The sequence below is a fragment of the Anastrepha ludens genome, chromosome 5 (genome assembly GCF_028408465.1).
Source record: "Anastrepha ludens isolate Willacy chromosome 5, idAnaLude1.1, whole genome shotgun sequence".
Taxonomy (NCBI): Eukaryota; Metazoa; Arthropoda; class Insecta; order Diptera; family Tephritidae; genus Anastrepha; species Anastrepha ludens.
Window position 1 is genome coordinate 9104245 of NC_071501.1, and position 21291 is coordinate 9125535.

The 21291-nt window shown below is 36.4% G+C and overlaps 1 protein-coding gene across 1 annotated transcript; it reads left to right on the plus strand.

The window, feature by feature from the left end:
• The first annotated feature begins 7359 nt into the window (after nt 1–7359).
• On the plus strand, nt 7360–17629 carry LOC128863882 (protein gurken). Its single transcript, XM_054103285.1, has 3 exons — nt 7360–8202; nt 15714–16559; nt 16635–17629. Exons 1-3 carry the CDS (start codon nt 8139–8141, stop codon nt 16931–16933), a joined length of 1209 nt encoding a protein of 402 aa, XP_053959260.1. The 5' UTR covers nt 7360–8138; the 3' UTR covers nt 16934–17629.
• Nucleotides 17630–21291: the final 3662 nt, after the last annotated feature.

A 21291-nucleotide genomic window follows, 5' to 3' on the forward strand; every position in this document is an offset into this window, starting at 1 on the left:
GAGTGAAACGTTAGAACACCTTCTATGTTCTTGCCGTGCATTAGCTAGAACCAAATTAAAATGCTTAGGAGCTTTACACTATGAGAAGTTAGAAAACCTTTCGGGGATAGAGCTCCAAAGTTCACTTAGATTCGCAATAGACGTAGGCGTATTACAAGATGTCTACTACAAAGAAACGTAAGGGTCTAGCTCCATCTGGTAACACTAAGGATCAATAGGTCTATGTGATGGCTTTTAGCCAGCCAGGTCAACCTAACCTATTCCCCAACCCAATATATCATAAGGTGTTATCGATTTAGGATTTTTATTTTCTTAATTTCCGCAGTATATTTAATTTACTTGATGGAAATTTTGTGAATATGCGCAAATAATTTTTCTTGGTTTTATTAAATCTACCCCTTCTAATATTTCTTCATAGACGTATGATGCATAAATTTTTGAAAATTCAATAAATAATATTCACGTATAAGTAAAATTTTGACGAAATGTAAGCCATTTTGTAAAAAACCATTTCATAATAAAAGTTAAATTTTAAATTTAAATTTAAATTCTAAACATTTAATTCTAAATTTATTTCTACTTTCTGTATTCAAATTTATAATAAAAGATTTTCCAATAAGAGGTGTTGTTTTGATATTAAAAGAAAAATGTTATTGTTTAATATAAATGTACGAATGTTTATTTCATTATAAAGAGGAAGATATGCCGTTTATAGTGGAAAAGTACATCAGGCAAATGACCACCACGACCACGCTTACAGGACAATATCCTTTTCATGAAATCTTCCATAAGTTAATTGGAAAGTGGCTGCCCTATGTCCCCGATAGCCTTATGAATTCTATCTTCGAGGCCTTGAATCGACCCTGGGCTGTTGGCGTAGACCTTCTCTCTCACGTAGCCTCAAAGAAAAAAGTCACAAGGTGTTAAATCACAAGATCTCGGTGGCCAATTGTGATCACCTCTTCGAGAGATAACATGGTCCGGAAACTTTTCGCGTAAAAGATCAATGGTTTCGTTGCTTGGGTGGCACGTAGCGCCGTCTTGTTGAAAATGAACGTTGTCCAGATCAATACCATCCAATTCTGGCCATGAAAAATCGTTAATTATCTCTCGATAGCGCAATCCATTCCTCCTGTTATTTGAAAACCCTTTACATATGCAAGGAATTAAACTGAAAAAAAGATGTTTGGCTAAATTTGGCTCTAGAACTGAAGAGTTAATTAACCTTTGGAAAGTGAAATTAGGAGCGAATATTCCCAACTGGAGTCGATACATTGTTAATTTTCAAAAATGTATTTTATTTCGTGTCAGAGGAATTGATTATTTTATACATTTCAATAGTTACAAACTAAATTTGTAGTGCGATTAATTTTTCATGGGCAATGTACTCAACAGCGTCGTATTGATTATTCTACGTCATTTCCGCTTCTCTTCAACATTTACAATATTCAATCGTTCCTAAAAAAAATCATTTACAAGACGAAATTGCACTTTTCAGCTACATATTTCCGACCGACTCACCTGGTACCCTCAGGCAAGCACAACTTTGAAGCTCCACCTTCAGACTTTTAGTGGTGCCTGGCTGAAACTAATATTTTTATATTAATATAGAGTAAAAAGCTGGAGCTATAAATTGGAAACCTAAAGTCGAGTAGGTCAATAAAAATTTTGTGAGAGATTTATATTTAAGCACATATTGAGGTCTGAGTGACCCAGCATCCAAGGGTAGAGCTCGATAAGTAAAAATTTGCGTCATTATAAATGTTTTTATTATATATTTTTTTTAGTACATATATCGATTTTAAATAATCATTATTACGACCAAATTTGTACTTATCACTAATATGATTTATTACAAAGTCCTTGAAATGCAAGACATACAGCTTACCAGATACCAGATTAAAATAAATAAAAATTTATATTATATTAACGTATAAATTAACTGTATGCCAATTTAAAAAAAAAATTTATTGACTTCTTCGTTTTAAATAATTTTAATGAAAATCAGGGAAAATATGCTCGTTTACAGGTATCTGACCCCTTAAATAATGTTATATGTAGCCTGCTTCGTCCGAAAACTGTCATCTGGTCACCTTATCTTAGATATAAAATATAATTCACTCACTCCTTCTCGCTCTCAGCTTAGGAACTTAAGCATTCGTACAATGCATTTAAATGCGCCCCCAAACACCACTCCAAACACCTTCCAATTCTTAGTCGAGCACAGTGGCAGCTCTCTGCAGCTCAACGAGCAAGTAATAAACTAGCAACAACTAAAGCTAAATATATACAATACATACATACATACATATGTATGTACTGCCTCACTGCGCAAACATTGGCAAACACTCGCTCAGGAAACATAAAAGCGCACACCGGCTCCCACTGGTGGACTTGAACACAACAACACATACTCGTACATGCATTTAGTTAACAGCCATGTATGGGGACACCCATACAGGTAGGAAGATGTTTAGGTGCTTTGATAGTATACATACACACACATTCATCTACAGATATGTATTTATTACAAACTTATTGGTTCTGTGGGTCGTTGATTCGCATTGGAAAATGGGCTTCGTTCCGAGCTGTGCAGTTTCTAATATTTTGCGGTACATTTTTTTTTTTGTTTTTGCAAAATTTCAACTTTTTGATGTACGCGCTCTTTTTTTTCCTTTGTGCTTTGCTAAGTCATTAGTGTGTGGGAGCGCTGTGGAGATTCTCATTGCAGAATGCTCTGTGCAGAAAAATTGAATAAAGAGCGCCACATATAATATTATAATAATAAATAAAGCAACAGAAATACAGAGAGAGAGTAATTTTGCAGGGAGAGTAACTACGCCAATACTTTTCAGCAAGCCAGAAAATGTTGTAAGAATTGCATTTTGTATCACAGCCAATTGGTCGAACCTGTTTGATACAGTGCGGACGTATTTGCGGATAGGTATACCCTGCACGTAACTATTTTCTAAATTGTATAGCAAACATTTGTTTAGAATTTCAATAATATTTTTATGACTTCAGTTTTTTTTTCATGTTGAATATTTCTAATAGCGTTGTAAAAAACGTATAAGCGTTGGTAAAATAATTCTTGTAGTGAAAATTTAACTTGCAAAGAAACGCTCGAAAAAGACATATCCGCCATCTACGATGGCAGCGCAGGATAACAAACTATCGAGCAATGTTTATAGGATAGTTAACATCAGGAAGTGGTTTGTCGTCAGGTCTGAATAAGCCTCATCGAAAAGTATGTAAGGGAAAGTGGCAAACAAAAATTCAGTGATTTTAACTTAAGTCCTGAAAGCAATCTTGGATACGCCAGTTTGAACTAAAATACTGGCATCATGTTTGTAATCAGTGATCCCAAAAACTTAAATAAAAAAAGTAATAATTCGCGCGTACAGGTGTTACACAAGTTCCTCCTCCTATTTGTGGCGTGCGTCTTGATGTTGTTCCACAAATGGAGGGACCTACAGTTGTAAGCCGACTCCGAACGTCAAATGATTTTTATGAGCAGCTTTTTCATGGCAGAAATACACTTGGAGGCTTGCCATAACCTGCCGAGGGGTGACTGCTTATTGGGAAATACTTTTTCTATCAGTTAGTGTTTCATGTCCAGAGATTTGAACCTACGCACTTCCGAGTGGTAGTCCCACACCAACCCATTCGGCATAAATACCTTGCAATGCATTTTTTTATAGGATCTTGCCAACAAAAAAGGAATACAATTTTATTGAAATGACTTCCAAAACTGAACTTACAGTAGGCCATCTGTCTGGATGGTTGGCGTAAAATATAATATATACTTAACCGTGAACCACAAAAAAATATTCACATCGAGCCAAATCACTGCTTCTATGCGGCCAATTAAGATCGCCGTTTTGGGTTCGTAATCGATATTCGAAAACAGTTTGCGAAGTTCTAATGTAAGGTGGATTGCATGCCACTTAGCGTTATTCTATTGAAACCAAATGTCGGGAATGTCATACCCTTCACTTTAGGGAGACAAATATCAGTTAACATAACGTGGTAACGTCTGCCATTGCGAAAAAAATTTATCTAATAATGCCGGCTAACAAAATCTGCAAAGCATAGTCACTCGTTGTTGGTGCATTGGCTTCTAAATTTCGAAAATGAATAGAAAATCATTTTATTTTTCTTCTTCTTCCGTTAGGAAAAGGTTTCAAACCGTCCTGTCGATGAATATTTTGATTGGCTATAGTGGGGGAAAAAAGTATTGTTGCTTTTCAGCTTCCGCTTTCCAATAATCAGGTTGTTCTTAAAAAATCCATAGGTGTAAATACTCTAATTTTTCTAATTTTCGGGGTAATTATTCCACGTATGTATTTTCTGAGCTTTCAATCGGAAAATTCTGTTAACATAAGCAAACATCTGAAAATATGCGTACTTAAAAAAATGTTTCCAATAAACGCGCATTGTGATATAGGATATATATAAGATATAGCTCTCTCTCTCCTTTTCCTCTACGTTGTATCTTTTTTCTCTCTCTCTCGCGGAACGAAAATGCCCAAAACGTTGCATGACCTTGAAATTTTACTCTCCATTCTCGCTCATTCATCAACGCCTAAGACATTTCACTTCAAAAATGTGCTAAAAATCCAAACGGTAGTTCAACTAGCCTGTAGTTCGTGTCAGTATAATCAAGACGTCGGTCGAAGTACCGAAAATACCACACGCATAAGTGCTACAATTCAAAATTTATGTTATGTTCCTACTGCAGTATAAAATTTCCTAAATCAATTTTTATATTAGCCAAAAACTGCAACTGCGAAAATTATGTTATGTCCCCATTGAATAAATATAAAATAATATATTATATATAAAAATGAAATTTCTAAAATTAATTTTGAGATTGAAAACCTCCTTTCTAACGACAGTCGATTACACGCCGTTCATTCCACATTATGCATCTGCAAAAATTAGGTTATGTCCCTATTGTGAGCCCCTATATATGAAAATAAGATAACTAAAGTTAATTTTGAGATTGCAAACCTCCTTTGCAAAGTCTTTCGATTGCACGCCGATCATTCCACATTATGCATCTGCTAAAATCATATTATGTCCCTATCGAAAGCCCCTATATACACAAATAATATTCTCAAAATAAATTTTGTCTTGAAAACCTCCCTTGGTATAACATTTTCATAATTAATTTTTATCTGCGTAATTTTTTTTTGTCCCTATTGAAGACCCCTACATAAAAAGTAAGTATTCCGAATTAATTTTGATGGTGAAAACCTTCACATGCATAAGATTCCCAAAACATGTATCCATATTAGCCAACTCCGATCATTATGTCTCTGCAAAAATTATGTTAAGTCCCTATTGAAAACTACTACGTAAAAAAGAAACAAATAAGATTTTGAAATTAATTTTGATATTACAAACCTCCATACGTGTGTATAAAATTTTCAAAACAATTTTTTATATTAGCCAAGCCAGCCGATTTATTGTCGTTCATACTTCATGATTCATCGGTGAAAGTTATGTTGTGCCCCTATTGACATCCCCTATACGCAAATATATTTGCATATAAATATAAAATTTCCAAAACTAATTTTTATCATTAAACCATCTACAAAAATTATATTTTGCCCCTATTGAATGCCCCTATGTATGGAATTCAGATTTCTAAAATTAGTTCTGCATCTATAAGATTTTTTAAAGCTAATTTTTATATTAGCTAATGCAGATGCTTATACATCGCGATCAAGAGTCCTTATTGAAAGCCCCTATAAAGAAAACGGAAATTTTCACAAGGAATTTTAATATTATTTTATATTTATTTTTCCTCTCAAAGTTTTTATATCCCTTCACCAGTCGACTATGCATCTACAAAAATTATGTTGTGCCCCTATTGAAAACCCCTATGCATGAAAATTAGTATTAGAAATTAATTTAAATGTGGAATAAGATTTTTAAATCTAATTTTTATGTTCATAAACCATCAACAAAAATTATGTTATGCCCCTATTGAAAAATTAGTTTTACATCAATAAGACTTTTTAAAACAATTTTTTATATTAGCCCAAACAGATGTTTATGCATCGCGAACAATATGTTGTATCCGCATCGAAAGCCCCTATAAAGAAAAATAAAATTTTCACAAAGAATTTGTATATTATTTTATGTTTATTTTTCTACTCAAAGTTGTTATATCCATGCACCAGTCGACTATACCTCTACAAAAATTATGTTATGCCCCTATCGAAACCCCCTATGCATAAAAAATAGTATTAGAAATTAATGTAGATGTGGAATAAGATTTTTTATAGCTAATTCAGATTCCAATAGCGAAATCAGATTCTTATGTATCGTGAACAATAGGTTGTGTCCCTATTGAAAGCCCCTATAAAGAAAAATAAAATTTTCATAAGGAATTTTTATATTATTTTATATTTATTTTTCCACTCAAAGTTGTTATATTCGTCAAACCAGTCGATTATGCATCGGCAAAAATTATGTTATGCCCATATCGAAAAACCCTATGCTTGAAAATTAGATATCCAAAATTAATTCCATGTTCATAAGATTTTTTAAAGCTAATTCAGATTCCACTAGCCAAATCAGATTCTTATGCATCACGCACAATATGTTGTGTCCGTATCGAAAGCCCCTATAAAGGAAAGTAAAATTTCCACATTAAATTTTTATATTATTTTATATTTATTTTTCCACTCAAAGTTTCTAAGCAGCCCAAGTAAACAATTTCTGCTTACATTCCTCAGTTCCTCAAATATATTATAGTATATGTGTGTGTGTGTGTGTATATTATGAACTCTGTGTATTTCTACTTTGCATAATCTTCATTTTTATTACTTCATATTAATTGCATTTATTTTAAGGTCTTCACTAATGGCATTCTTCAGTGCCTTGCACTTCCTTCCAACAACATATGACTACTTTGCCTGACGCTCATGTCACGACTTCACATTTGTAATGCTTTAATCTCATGAAAACAAAAAAAAAAAAAAAATAAACGGAAAATGCAATAATTTTCATTCACTTTCGTACCACCCCCTTCACACCGTAAACTTTCCCTGCACCAAAACTCAAATCGTTCTAACGAAAAAAAAAACAAAAAATGTGTGTTGCTTGTACGCTAATAAAATAATTTTGGCATTCCCTTCAATGCTGCTATTCTCCCACGCGTTCATCGTAAATCAACGACCACGCCCCTCTCTCCCCAATCACTTTCGGCAGGCATCAGAATGCCTCTCTATATTCGTATCGAAAAAGAAGTGACATTCAATGCAGCGGCCGCGGCCACGATTGCGGCTAGCGATTTGTGCCATGAACGAATTGGTGATCTGCTGGCCTGTCACCACGCTCGCGCCACCCATTCACCACAGTCTCATTTTGTGCGCCCATTGACGAGCAACGGGATTCGACGTACGCGTACGCGTCCAAACAATTACTACGAGTAATTTTGCGCTTCGTGCAATTTATAGCTTCTTCTTACGGGACATTCTCATTTTTTTCGACATTTTTCCAATCATAAGTAATAATTCGCGTTTCGCAATGTTTTTCGAAAAGATGTAAAAAATTGTTGGTGTGAAAATCAAAAACAAAAAAGCGCTTTTTCTCCGCTTGCGGTTATGTGACTCATTTAATTGAATTTGCCATTGCGAGTTTTCTCACCCGAACCGCGCAGTGTGTCGTTCCAGTAGTCGTGAACGCCAATCATTTGCGACATTTGCGTCGCTCTACATAAATGGCATAGAACTTTTCATCGTCAAGAGTGTCGCACAAATTTCTCACAGTGTACGTCTTGCTGTGCATTTACAAAGAGTTGTACAAATAAAAAAATGCCATTTTCCTGCAAAATATATGCAACGAATTTTACACGTGTTGTGGCCTGCTTGGCATTGCAAAAACTTCACCTTCAATTAACCTCGCGAGTTTTTGGATGATTTTTGGCGCCTCGCCGCCTTTCGACGTTTGCTACTTTTTTCGATTACTGTTTGGATTTCTGTTTTTGTTTTACAATTCGATATTGAAAATTCCACTTTCATTCTATTCTTCTTCTTCTTCACTACACATAATACGCGTGTATTCACCACATATGCTCTCGTTGCTGTGGTGAATATCGTGTATGTCTGAATAAATTTGGTATAATGCAAATTTCGGAAAATTTGCTGAGAGTAATTTTCATGCTGTCAACAATCGTCGCAGTGACTGGTAGGTATTCGTTGGTATATGAAGATAAGTATATAGGCATGTGTACGTATGTATGTATGTGTGTATGAGCTTATTTATGCCTTTATGCATTGAAGCAGTCTCTTTGTTGTCGAAGGAAGCGTGCCGTGAACGACAATGAAAAAAATGTAATTTGCAACGATGTTATTCATAGTCATGGAATTTTTAGTTAGAAAAATCTCGTTAAGCTCACTCATTAGAATCCCTCGGTAATATATCCGGAAAATCGTGTATATACTTACGCATTCTTATTAAAATATTACTTTTCCGTCATACCTTATTTTGCTGATTTTCAAGTTGAGGAAAATGGGTTCAATTTTTCCTTATAATGAAAAATAATTTTTTTTTGATTTTTTTTTTTTCAAAACTTAAGTCGAATTTGCATTATCTCGGATTCGCTGAGGCATATTAGAGAACTAGTTCTGAACCCCCAGATTCTCTAAGAAAATTTCATTAATAAAATCGAAGAAGAAAATGTTCGAGATTCACGGGGAGTGGCCGTGAAGTTTGCGACCTAAGATATTGAATGAAAAGTAGGTTTTATATTTTTTATTTTTCAACTGAAGAATATTTGAATATTGAAATTCTTGTCAAGCTACAGCCAAATGAGCGTAAAAACGAAATCCCTTCAAAATAGAGCGTAAAGTACACAGAAGCACGAGAATACAGGGTTGCCCATATTCGACGGACCCGACAGATTTCGATGACTCTTTGGGCCCATTCCAATCGACGAGGCTTGTCCGCAGGCAACAATCTTTGTGTCAATTGTATCTTATACGGGAATAAATGCAAATCAATGCGGATAATTCGTTGGAAAGTGGTCCGGGCAATGCCCAACTGCTGAGAACGGCGATTTGGGATGTCCTTGGCGACGCCTTGGTCGGTTTTGATTTGGTCTCTTTGGATTAGAAAGAGCATCACCAGTCGAAAACCTTTCGTACAAACGTTTAATGGTGTTCTTAGAAGGCGCACTTTTCACATTATTTATTTTTTGAGTTGAGTTTTCACAATTGACTTCTTTTGTTGAATGTAAATTTCAACAATTTGGGAGCGCTCGCGTGGCGTGTACTGTTCCATGGTAAAAATCTGCTTAGACTGACGCTTACAACGCGGTATATCATTAAGCGATCTGACATCTCTGTCACAAGGTACAGGCTTGCCAGATGGGTCCGTCTAATATTGGCAACCCTGTTCAAAAAACATCATTTCTTACCCGAAACCAAAATGTCACAATTATTTGTTGTTGTTTCTTGTTATTTAGTTTTGTTATTTTTGATTTTATTATTTATTGTTTTCTGCTTCCACAAAACAGTTGACAACTCAATTTGAAAATTTTCTCAAACCCGCCATTTTTTGTTTTCCGTGCGTTTGCGGGCTGGTGAGAAACAATTTGCTACTCTCTCAAAGTAGCTTCCAGCAGCCCGAGAACCGACAAAAGAAACACAAAATAGGCAATTTCGAGCACCTCTTGCGAGCAAAGAAGCACATTGGCTCTTTAGATTTCTCTTCAAAAGTAGTCATCTTCATCTCACTGTCATCCCAAGAACTTCGTGCCCAAAATTGCTTTCTTAAATTTGAAAATGGTAATGCCACTGGTAAAAATGGTTAAAATCACTGGTAGCCGGGTCATACTATAGTTTGGGTGGCCAATTTCTGTGTTCTATAGCTCACAAGGCTTCAACAGCACTTCCGATCGCCAAATTGACACGCATCTGTTCTACAACTGCCGCATTTGCGTTACCTAGCAACTCGCGTGCGGCTGTTCATTGTTGTGCGTTTAGACAAGTAATCAAATAATAAAATTCCCTCGCTCTTCCAGAAAATGGCAGACAAAATCTTCAACACAGAATTTTCTACTTTGAATTTCATTGCTGATCTTATTGATGATCTTCTTTTGGCTCTTATCCCTAGCATCAACTCTTAGTTGAACTTCCGATCCAGGTACTGACGACTCAAGATACCGACGAAATCCAGTTTTCATCGACGGTTACAGTCCAGTTGCAAACTTTCCAGGAGGACCTGGAAGTAACCAAGCCCTCTTTTATCATTTAGGATGAAATTATTAAGAACCAGTGAAATTTCTTGAAAGGCTTCAATGCTTCGGTGTATTTGCTTACTTAATGAGGAATTTAATGAGCCAAATGTAAAAGGGGGTTTTAATAACGCTAAAAATGAGTTACTTCATCGTCTAAAATCACGAAAAAGTCACACGGAGCCATGCCCGGCAAATTGACAGTCTTCAGAATGATACTAAAGTAGTTTCTACTCAAATAGTCTCATTCTAGAACGATATATGTATGAGAGCTGACGTAATACCGAGGTGAAGAACCCATATGTTGCTTCTTAAAAATATCGGCCCCAAGTGGTAATCACTCCTTCTGATTCTCTTTATGTACAACATAGCCTGGCGGTGAACCAAAATGATATCTGCGATTCTTAACAGAAACCTAACGAAGTCGATCCATTTTTGAAACGGATGGTAGCAGGCGAAGAAAATTGAGTCATATACGAGAATAAAAATCAGAGTGAGCCAGCTTAAGTCAATGCCAAACGCAAATTAATGACAAAGAAGACATTGGAGTGAATTGGAGGTAACCATCCATTATGAGCTGCCCCGTCGCATCAAACACTCAATTCGGACCTCGACTGAAATAGACGATCGACCAGAAATGGCCAGATATGGCATATACGATGAGTCCCACACATCTTTAAAGACATCCATAAATCTCATGAGAGTTTTGTGGAAATGAGTTGGTCAAGTTGTTACCGATAACGTACTGTGCAAATTGAATGCTCGAAATACAGCAGAAGGAATGGTCATAACTCAATTTGTGTATTATTTTCCAAAAATAATATCCTATGGTCCTAAATAAGGCTAATAGCGTTGCACCGACACCGCCATGTACTCGATACCTTTACTCGTTAAAATCTATAGCACAAAATATTGGGTAAGAGTACTCGATACTTACTCGCATAATAGGTTCCATTTCACATAAAATTTCATACGCAAGAGGTTTGCTCCTTGCTATTTTATAAAGGATTAGAAATGTGTCTTTAAAATCTTTGCTTTCTTCTGAGGGGCTAAATAGTTGGTGCCGCTATATGTACAGTCTGTGTCAAAATGAAGGAACCGCGATTATTCATGAAGTATAAAAGATATATATTTAAATTTTCTTTACATGAAAGAATATACAAAACTACGAGACGCAATTACTCAATAAACCGTGTAGTCTTCATCGTTGTCGAGTATAGCCTGGCATCTTCTTCATGCTTTGAACCAGCTTTTCGGCGTAGCTCGTCGACAAACAGGACTAGATTTTGCGAACTTGACGGAACAGTTGCTTTAAATCATGGACTGGCCTTCCGGCAAGATGTGTTTTCATAGTTTCCATACATTTTCAATGGGGTCTGGGGACTGGGAAGACCAGTCCAATACTGTGACGCCGTTTTCTTGTTTTGTTGTTTCTCAATGTGTTTTTCTGAGAGTAGTGGTTTTGACGATGTGGGACGGTAGGATATATTCGACTCCTTCAGTCGTCGTTCGATGGTGCTGATACTCACATTTATTCGCTTTTTAGCCCGAACTGATCGTGCTTGGCGTTGTCACAAAGAAGGGTCCCGCTTAAAAAGTCGGACGATCACTTTATCCTGCTTTATTGTCGTCACTCACTTCAAGCCGCACTCGGAAAAGTCCTCAACATTTTTATACACTTTATACCGCTGATTCCAAATCACAGCAAACTTTTTGATTTTTTAATTACTTTCGCCTCGAAACGCTTCGTGAACTTCTCACTCATTTTTGTTTGGTTGCGTTTACGGGATAGTTTCGAACGATACTAACCTCAGTTAGCACTGGCGTCGTAGCCCTAGAGTGCAACTATTACGCAGCAAAAAACAGAACGAAATATCTTGAAAAAAACCGGTTCACAGACTGTATATCTCGAAAATTCGGCAAGACGTTTTTCGCCTTTTTTTTTGCCAAGGGATCTCAAATATCAATATCATAAGACACCCCCACGGAAATTCCCTTTTTCAACTTACTACTGCTTAAAGCATTGAGAGCTTCAGTCTTTACTTTACTTTACTTAACCGTGCGCTCGATACCCACTTGAGTACTTTCACAAAAGTACTTAGTAATAATACTAAGGAGTTGCATAAGAGCTCCCACCATCTCTGAAGTCTCGTTCTGGAGGAACTTGCAATAATCTCGCAACCAAAAGAGTTTTAGATGCAGGTCACGCTTTGAGCCTAATGTTAAGAAGGTTGGCGCTCTGGTTATTTTTCATTTGCGACTTACTAAAGTAATTGTTAACTATTTCTTTTACAACAGAGTGTTTCTAGGCAGAACTTGCTGAAAAGAGGAGTTTTTATAATATCCTTTAACGCCGGGTGGAGCTTAGCGTCAAATTCGAGCTTTTGAAGTCGTTACGGTTGTTAACAAGTTGTTTGAGATTATTCCTGGAATTCCTTGGAATTCCTTAGGTCGGCTTCAATCATGAGTCGCCAGCAGATGTTTGGTGTACCACAGCTTCTTGTGTCTCGCCGATTCCACGAAAGGACAGCCCTGAAGACTTCGCCTGCATCTTTGCGCAGTTTACGGCCTATTCAAACAAACCGTCTGCGTTTGATAGTTAACTCGATGGGGAGTTCACTGGTCGATGCCAATAAGTCCGTAAGATAAGACATAAGTTCGCTGTTTCCAGATCAGCATTGATATTAGCGCCTAGGACTCGCAACTATATAGTAGACCGAATTTTTTATTGTGATTTTTTCATAGGAATGTTTGTGTTTAATTTTAGATTAAAATTAATATAAATCTTGAATGTAAAAGGTAGTTTTACGAGTATAATTCTACTAATAAAAAATTTAAAAAATCAAATGCTTACCAATAAATGTACAAAAAACTCCAAAAGAGCTCCGAAATGCACTAAAAATTAGTCATAAAACACACCGAATCATCGGATTTGGGGTCGTTTTGAAGTAATTTTTTAGACTTCTTTCTGCGAGGCTGCATAGAATGATACCTGATACCCACAGTTTCATTTGGAAGGAAATTTCATGTCAGATTTCCATTGCTCACGCAATTCAGAATGCATGCAGGGAGGTTTGATGGATATTTTCTTTACCGATGGGTCTAAGAATGAAATAGGGTCTGGAGCCGGATGGTACTTAAACGATCGTAATAAGTAACACTATGATATGGTGGAAATGGCAACTGTTTTCCAGATTGGAGTTTTTAGTGACAGTCAGGCTGCACTGAAGGCCCTGGAGAATGTGAAGTAAACCTCAAAGATTGTTGAAGAATGTAAAAAGAAGCTTAATTCTCTCGCAAGATAGAACAGGCTGGAACTTATATGGGTTCCAAGACACTTCGGTATTCAAGGAAACAAAATTGCCGATGAATTGGCCAACCGTGGATCAGCGTTTCCCCTACAAGGGCTAGAGTCAATAATCGGAATCAGTTCCTCACGAATAATGTATTGGATCAGCGATAATGTATGCAATCTACATAAAGACCGATGGTCCGGTCTAGAACGCTGCAGAACTGCAAAGTGTTTTGTGACAAGTCCGAACAGAAAACTGTCAAACTTTCAACTAAAACTTAGAAGGAAAGACGTTCGGTTGATAGTCGGTATCATTACAGGACACAACCCATAGGGTCAACATATGACCACCATTAGAATCATTGAGGGCCCGAAGTAGCTGTCCTGCTTGGAGGAGGCGGATAGCACTGAGCACTTTCTCTGTGAGTGTTCTGCCTTTGCTAGAGCACGGCTACGAGTTTTGGGTTCCGATGCCGTGAGAATGGTAATGCTCGTTCCCTAAAACTGGAGGATATTTACAGATTTGCCAAAGAATCTGGAAAATTCTCACAGGACTTACTATCTCTATCTCTGTCTCTATTCTTTCCTATCTCTTTCTCTGATACTTTTCTCCTTCCCTCCTTGACTATCTACCCTATTTCCAGAGCTCTAAATACAATGGGCTTTTTAGCCTGAGTGTTTTAGGAGCCACCAAATCTCCTGGTGCTCCTTGGCTCGACCTTTTAAAATTTCAAATTTCATAGAATAGTCGTTTAGCGCTCTTTTGGTTAGCCAGATGATTTCTGTGGACATTAGTATCAACAGTTTTAGTTTTCTCAGCTTGGAAGAAGCGTTTTGAATACGTTGGGGTATTGAACTAAGATACAAATTTACTGATCTGTTTAACAATTTGAATACTTTTGGGCGAACATACACCTGCGGTCACATAATTAAGTTACTTCACTTTTTTACATTTTTTTTATAATATCTGCAATATTTTAAACTTTTTAGAAATTTTTTGTGTATGTAGTTTTATAGACCAGTGTACAGTTGCCCAAAATTCGATTTTTTTTTTTTTTTTTATACGATGCTGCAAATTCTTCCATATAAAAGACTTTCGAGCACTTAGGAAGATGGAACGGAATCCAAAATACGCTAGAGAGAGAGAGACCCTAACAAAAAAAGTCAGTGTAGATGGCATCTACTTGATAGCCAGCCTTAAAGCTAACGATACAGACTTCGGAAAAAAATTCAAGCTATGAAACCCTACGGTTTCCTTCCTAATAAAGCCATGTTGATTCGGGCTTATGAGGTTAGCAAGAGCAAAAAGAGCTTTGTCTTACCAACAGTCTCATATAATTTCGAAATTTTTGTCTATTTTATAATAGGTCTATAGTTTGTGACGTCATTCTTATTCTCGGATTTAAAAATTGGAGTTATGTGAGCTATTTTCCAATCCTATAGAAATAATCCAGCAGAGAGCAATTCGTTAAAAATTAGCATTAATGGTTTTGTAAATGAGAAGCAGTTTTTGAGGAGAACAGGTGAACGACCATAAGCGTCGATTATGGGTGAAGGTTTCAGAGTTGCAATCGCTCCTTTAACGTAATTTCCTATCACGGATAAAGCATCAAAGAACAAAAGAAGAATCTGAAAATCGCTTACGAAATTCGTACTAAAAAATTCAGCAAAAAGATTTGCCATTTTTCTTGCGGAGCTGGCATATTTGTTTCTGTAAAACATGGAGGATGGTAAATTGGAGGGTCCATAAGCCTTTCGGGTTATTTTAAATATTGCGCTCAACAAATTTATTAAGCAACTTATAGCTTACACTTTATTACACAAGAATAGAATGCGCTATAAAACATAGAAGCATACACAGAAGTTTTCAGGAAATTCTGATTAAAAAGTAGGAAATTTTCGAGATGACCTTTTGAAAATTTTCCAATGTTTTGTGAACTTTTTACAACGTTTGAAGCTTTGATTTATACGGTTTTGGTTATACAATGAACCAAATCTCTTTAACAAATTAACGAAAAAAATGTCGCATGTAAAGTATGACGAACACCTAAAAAAAATGTAAGTGACTTAATTATGTGGCCACAAGTGTTGTTAAAACCATTAGCAATTATAGTTAAAAAATCCCTTTCAATCAACTCAATTTCTACATCGCCATTTCTCCTCCCACAGATTGTTGTTCGAGCCGATTATTACTGCTCAAGGAACACACACTGCAAATCGTACAACAACATCGCCAGCACAGCAACATCAACAGCGATGAGTATGATTATGACAACGACGACTACGATCAGCTGCAAAAGCAGCACCAACAACAGTTGGAACAACAGCAGCAACAACAACAAAAGATACCACAATATGTGGATATAGCTAACAGTGAGCTCGAATTCAATAAAAACTATACAGATGAGCACACGCGCTCCAGGGATAATAACGAAGAGAAAAGTACCGATCGGCAAATTTTGGGTGGGGCAATGGAGTTGGGGAATTTCGGCAGCGATTCGTTTGAAAGTTTGCTCGGTATTTTCGATGCAGCAGCCTTCGAGACAACAACCACAGCAACAACAACAACAGCAAAAACGACAACGACAGCGACAACAGAAAAAACCAAGTTGACGCCGACGACAACAACCACAACAACAAGAGATACCACCACACTTGCAACCACAACAGCAGCTATGAGCACTCAGCGCAGCAGCACTTCGAAAAGTCTTAAGAGTAGCAGTCAAAGCGGAAGTACTCTTGTAGTTGCTGCGCTAAGCGGCGAGTCCAGCTCGACAAGAACAAACACAGCCACAGCTGCTGCAACAACACGACTCGGTGGTATGGAGAGCGTAATGAATGATTTGAAAACTGTGCGCGATCTGTTGAAACTACCCTGTAGCGGTCAATTTAATGTCGAATTCTGTTTGAATCGCGGTCGTTGCTTTCGCTATCCCATCGGCAACGAGACGATACATTCGTGCATTTGCGCCGACGGCTACGTTGGTGAGCGTTGCGAATCGAAGAGCATGAATGGTGAGTTGTCGCTTTTGTATATTTCTTCAACTTTAACTTCAATAACAATAACAATTCACGTACTTTGACTTGCAGGCTCCTACATACCCTCCATTGCGGGCGCCAATAAGAAGCAAAAAATTCGAATGGCGCGCATTGTCTTCTCCTTTCCGATGCTGGTGGCGCTCTCTGTCATATACATTATGATTGGCGCGGCTATCCTATTTAAGCGTCCCTCCCAACTAACGCCCGCGCCAATGCCATCGTCGAGGGCACTTTCAACCAAAGAACAATTCGAGCTGTTCGAGGCCGATGATGATGCTGGCGAGTTTATTATGTTGAACTCCTATCCAATTGCTGCGCGCGCAGCTTCTTACTCTGCTTATACGGACTAGTGCAATTTAATTGTGCAGATAAATGCAAAATTCAAATATTACAAATGCTATAAAAAAGTACTTAATTTAATTGTAAATATTATTACTACTTTTTCATGGAACACTGCGCGAGCGTGGCTAGAATGGCTCATATTCTGCCTAGCGCTGTTTTTGTCGCTGCGCGCATTTTTCACAGCGCTTGTGTGCTTCGATATATTTACATGCACACGTACTCAGATTTTTTGTAAAAATGTAGGTGTATTATTCAAAAAAAATATTAGCTTAATTTCTATAGAAATTTAATTTATAATCGCTTCAACTTTCCACTCGTGTGAAAGTTACTTTTCTTTTTTTCTTATTTATTTATTTTTTTTGTGAGCTGTAAAGCTGGCCTCACATTTACGCTGGTGCTTTTGATTAGCTTTAATTTATTGTATGTAGTTGAAGGGAGAGCGCGCAATCCCTATTATTTATTTTGCCAAATTTGGTTTAAAAAATTTATTGTTTTGTTTTCTATGCATATTTTTCGCATATTTTCCCCCTCGCTGAAGCTTCAGTTTGTAATTATAGATTTTTTGTTAAATACTCAAAATATTTATATTTGTATTTGTATACTAATTACTACTTTTTCACTTTTTTGCTGCACTATGCAGTTTATATAAATTAAAAAACATGAAATGCCGGCTCATTTGCATTCACAATTTGTTGTACAATTGTACTTGTTTTACAAAAACCAAAAAAAAAAAATATAAAAAAATTCATAACAAAAAATTATTTGGAATTATTTAAAAGTGGAAATTTTAGTTGAGTTTTATACAAATTTTGATGGAAGAAAATTCCATATAAAAGATTTCCGAGCACGGATGCATGGAAGAAAATTGTTAACATTGGATGAAAAAAAATGATCAAAAATCACGAAATTCTGCAGCGACTTTAAACTTACACTTTGTTACACGAGCATGGAACGCGCCATAAAACTGCGTACCCACAAATTTTCGTGAGATTCTGATTAAAAAGTTGAAAATTTGCATGAAGTACCTATTTTTTTGTTGCTTAAGGCGAAAAACGCCTAATGCACCATCGAAGTTGTGATTGCAGCAATGGTAAAGCGTTTTCATTCATCTGGCAAAGATCATCTGACAAAGACTCACTCATTTCGGAGAATATACAATATATATCTTAGCTATCTTAATTCTGCATTCTTCTCTTTAATAACGGACACTGCTTACCAGGGGATCTGCAATTTACCACATCTGCAGTGTTGATCAAACAAGTTGACTCAACCTAACCTTAATCAAAACCGAACTCAAAATCTGTTAGTCACAAGGCGTCAAATTTTCAAGGGCGGTAGAGAAATGGCCTGAGAGAAATTATAATTTATCCAAAGAGGAAGCGCTTCAAGATTGAACGCTTTAAGCCAAAAATTTCACCAAATTAATAGCGTCAAAGTTGGCGTGTTTGATGAGTGTCAGGTGTAGCAAAAGTTGGTGATGGTAAATCAACGAAAATAAAGTTTTGTAAATCCCAGATTACTCTAGGTAAGTTTTGGCAATTTTTAGATTGTCCAAAGCATAATTCTGGCTCTGCAAAAAAAAAATATAAATTTTTTGGTGATATCTTATTGCAAGTATGCCAGTTGTCGAGGTATTCTTATAAAGGGTTTTCCAATAATAGGTGTTATTCAATATTAAGATCAATTCTTTCGTTGCTTGTGTGGCACGTAGCGCCGTCTTATTGAAAATAAACGTTGTCCGTTGATCAATACCACCCGATTCCGGCCATAAAAAAATTGTTAATCATCTCTCGATAGCGCATTCCATTCACCGCAACTGTTGCTCCAGCTTCATTTTCGAAAAAGTAAGGTCCAATGACTTCGCCGCACCATAAACCGCACCAAGCAGTCACACGTTAAGGATAGAGAGGCTTTTCAATAATAACTCTTGGATTTTCTGAGCCCCAGATCCGACAATTTTGCTTATTGACGAAGCCACCGAGGTGAAAATGGGCCTCAGCCACTCAAGATGATTTTTCGATGGGATTCCGGATCATTTTCATGCATTTCAACGACCCAATCAGCAAAGACACGACGTTATTGATGTTCGCCCGGCTTGAGTTCTTGTGTTAACTGGACTTTATAAGCCCTAAGACCCAAATCTTTATGCAAAATATGATGTAATGACGTTTGTGGAATGCCTAATTCCAAAGAACGACGAGAAATGGACAAACCTGAGTTTTCTTCAACACTTTCGGTTACAACAGCAATATTTTTGGCTGTTCTGGAGCTACGTGCACAAGTTTTATTCTTCACATCACTAACTTGTCCCAACAGCTCGAACTTTTCCAACAATTTCTGTATTGCGGTCCGACAAGATGTTTCATGGTTATCCAAAATTCTTCCAGTTTTACGAACCAAATTTTCACCATTTTTATAGTGAATTTTAATAATTTCAATGCGTTGTTCAAGCGTGTATCGTTCCATTTTTATTAATGGCGTAGTTTCTACTTGTCAAATACCAAAAAATGACAGTTTCAAAAGTGGCATCTACCGAAATAGCGGGTTATTCAATATAACACCTGTTATTAGAAACAAAAACCCCTCATCATGCTCGTATCTGATCGCATTACTGGACTAGTAAAGACATGGAAGGTCCTCGAAGTCTTCACAGGCAATTGTCGGAATTATGTAACCACAAATATGTGCAAAAATTATTCAAATTAGTAAAAACAAAGCACTTCACTTTGCAACACTGTAAACTCTGTCAAAGTTTAGCTGGTGTACCCCAGTACAGTACATATAATGTGCCCAATCATATACTTGCTCTAGACCCACGCTTTACCAGTCACTGAGAAAACTATCGTCGGAAATTTTACAGATGACGCCGCTGTTCTTTCAATTGACTCTAACACCCAGAGGTTTCCACTTAAACTCCAAAAAGGTCTTTATTAAAAGATTAATGAATAAAATCCAATGCAATAAAATCATTTCAAGTTCAGTTACACTCAATCGAAGCATTTGCCTTCTCGTGATAATGTAATTATACCCCAAATGATGATACGAAATATCTTGGTATGCAACTTGACAACAAGCTTACATGGAAAACACATGGCACGTAAGGTACCTTTTCTTCTTCTTGCTTCTCGTGCTAACCCGCGCCAGTTAGAAGCACCAAGTGAAGCCAAATCTTTATCTTTATCTCCATCTCCATCTCCATCTCTATCTCTGTCTCTATATCTATCTCTATCTCTATCTCTATCTCTATCTCTATCTCTGTCTCTATCTCTATCCCTATCTCTATCTCTATCCCTATCTCTATCTCTATCTTTATCTTTAACTTTAACTTTAACTTTAACTTTAACTTTAACTTTAACTTTAACTTTAACTTTATCTTTCTCTTTATCTTTATCTTTATCCTCATCTTCATACATATTCACCTTCATTAAATATTTTTAAAATTTTATTTTTATTTGAAATATTTAATTTGAATATTTTATTTTATTATTTTATTAAATATTTAAATTTACTCGTCTCTGTCTTTACCTTTAAGTAATTTTATCCTCAGTTTAATTTTTTGTATCTTTACTTGTATCCTTTTCTTTATCTACACATTTACCTTTATTCTCACGTTAAATACCAATCGAAATCCTATCCTCAAGCAGCTGCGTTTAATTGAACTCAGTATCAATGTTAAAGCATACATTTAGGAGGCATATGTACATATACATATGCACATGCTTTAGCATTTATTTTAGTCAAATTTCGGATTTTTGTAACCAGTACTGAAATGATTAACTACGGAGAATTGCCAAGTATGCTTGTGTAGAGTTAGAGAGAGACAATTGACTCTTCAGTTAGCTTGCAGTAATTTTATTCACTAACTTCTGGAACTTAATTGCGCCCCCTCTCTTCTACTGGTACCATTTGTTTCACCAGTTACCATAATTCACTACACTTATCGGAGAATCTATTCACCTCTTTGAATAACTCTATTATATTGCTTGGAGATGCTGTTCAACTATCCCTAAATTTCAGAAGTTGCAAAGGTATTCAATGAGAAGCAATACGAAAAGATCGAAAGAGAAACTCCCCTCAAAAAGTCAATATTTTCACACAAGGAATCTGCATAGGGTAGCTCAGCTGAGCATTTAAGAAGGCTGCATTTTTTTTAATAGAAGTTATTAAAAAAAATAAAAAAATCAATTGGATCTCTCTTGAGAGTTGCCTTGTGTAAAAATATATTGCACAACCTCCAAAATAATTTCAAATATGGATGATGACCACCTTTAATATGAACTATGATTCTGAGTGGCTTGGGAAACTAGGCACATCCATTCCATGTACGAAAAAGAAACTTTCTTGAGCCCACAGGGGTGTTAATTTA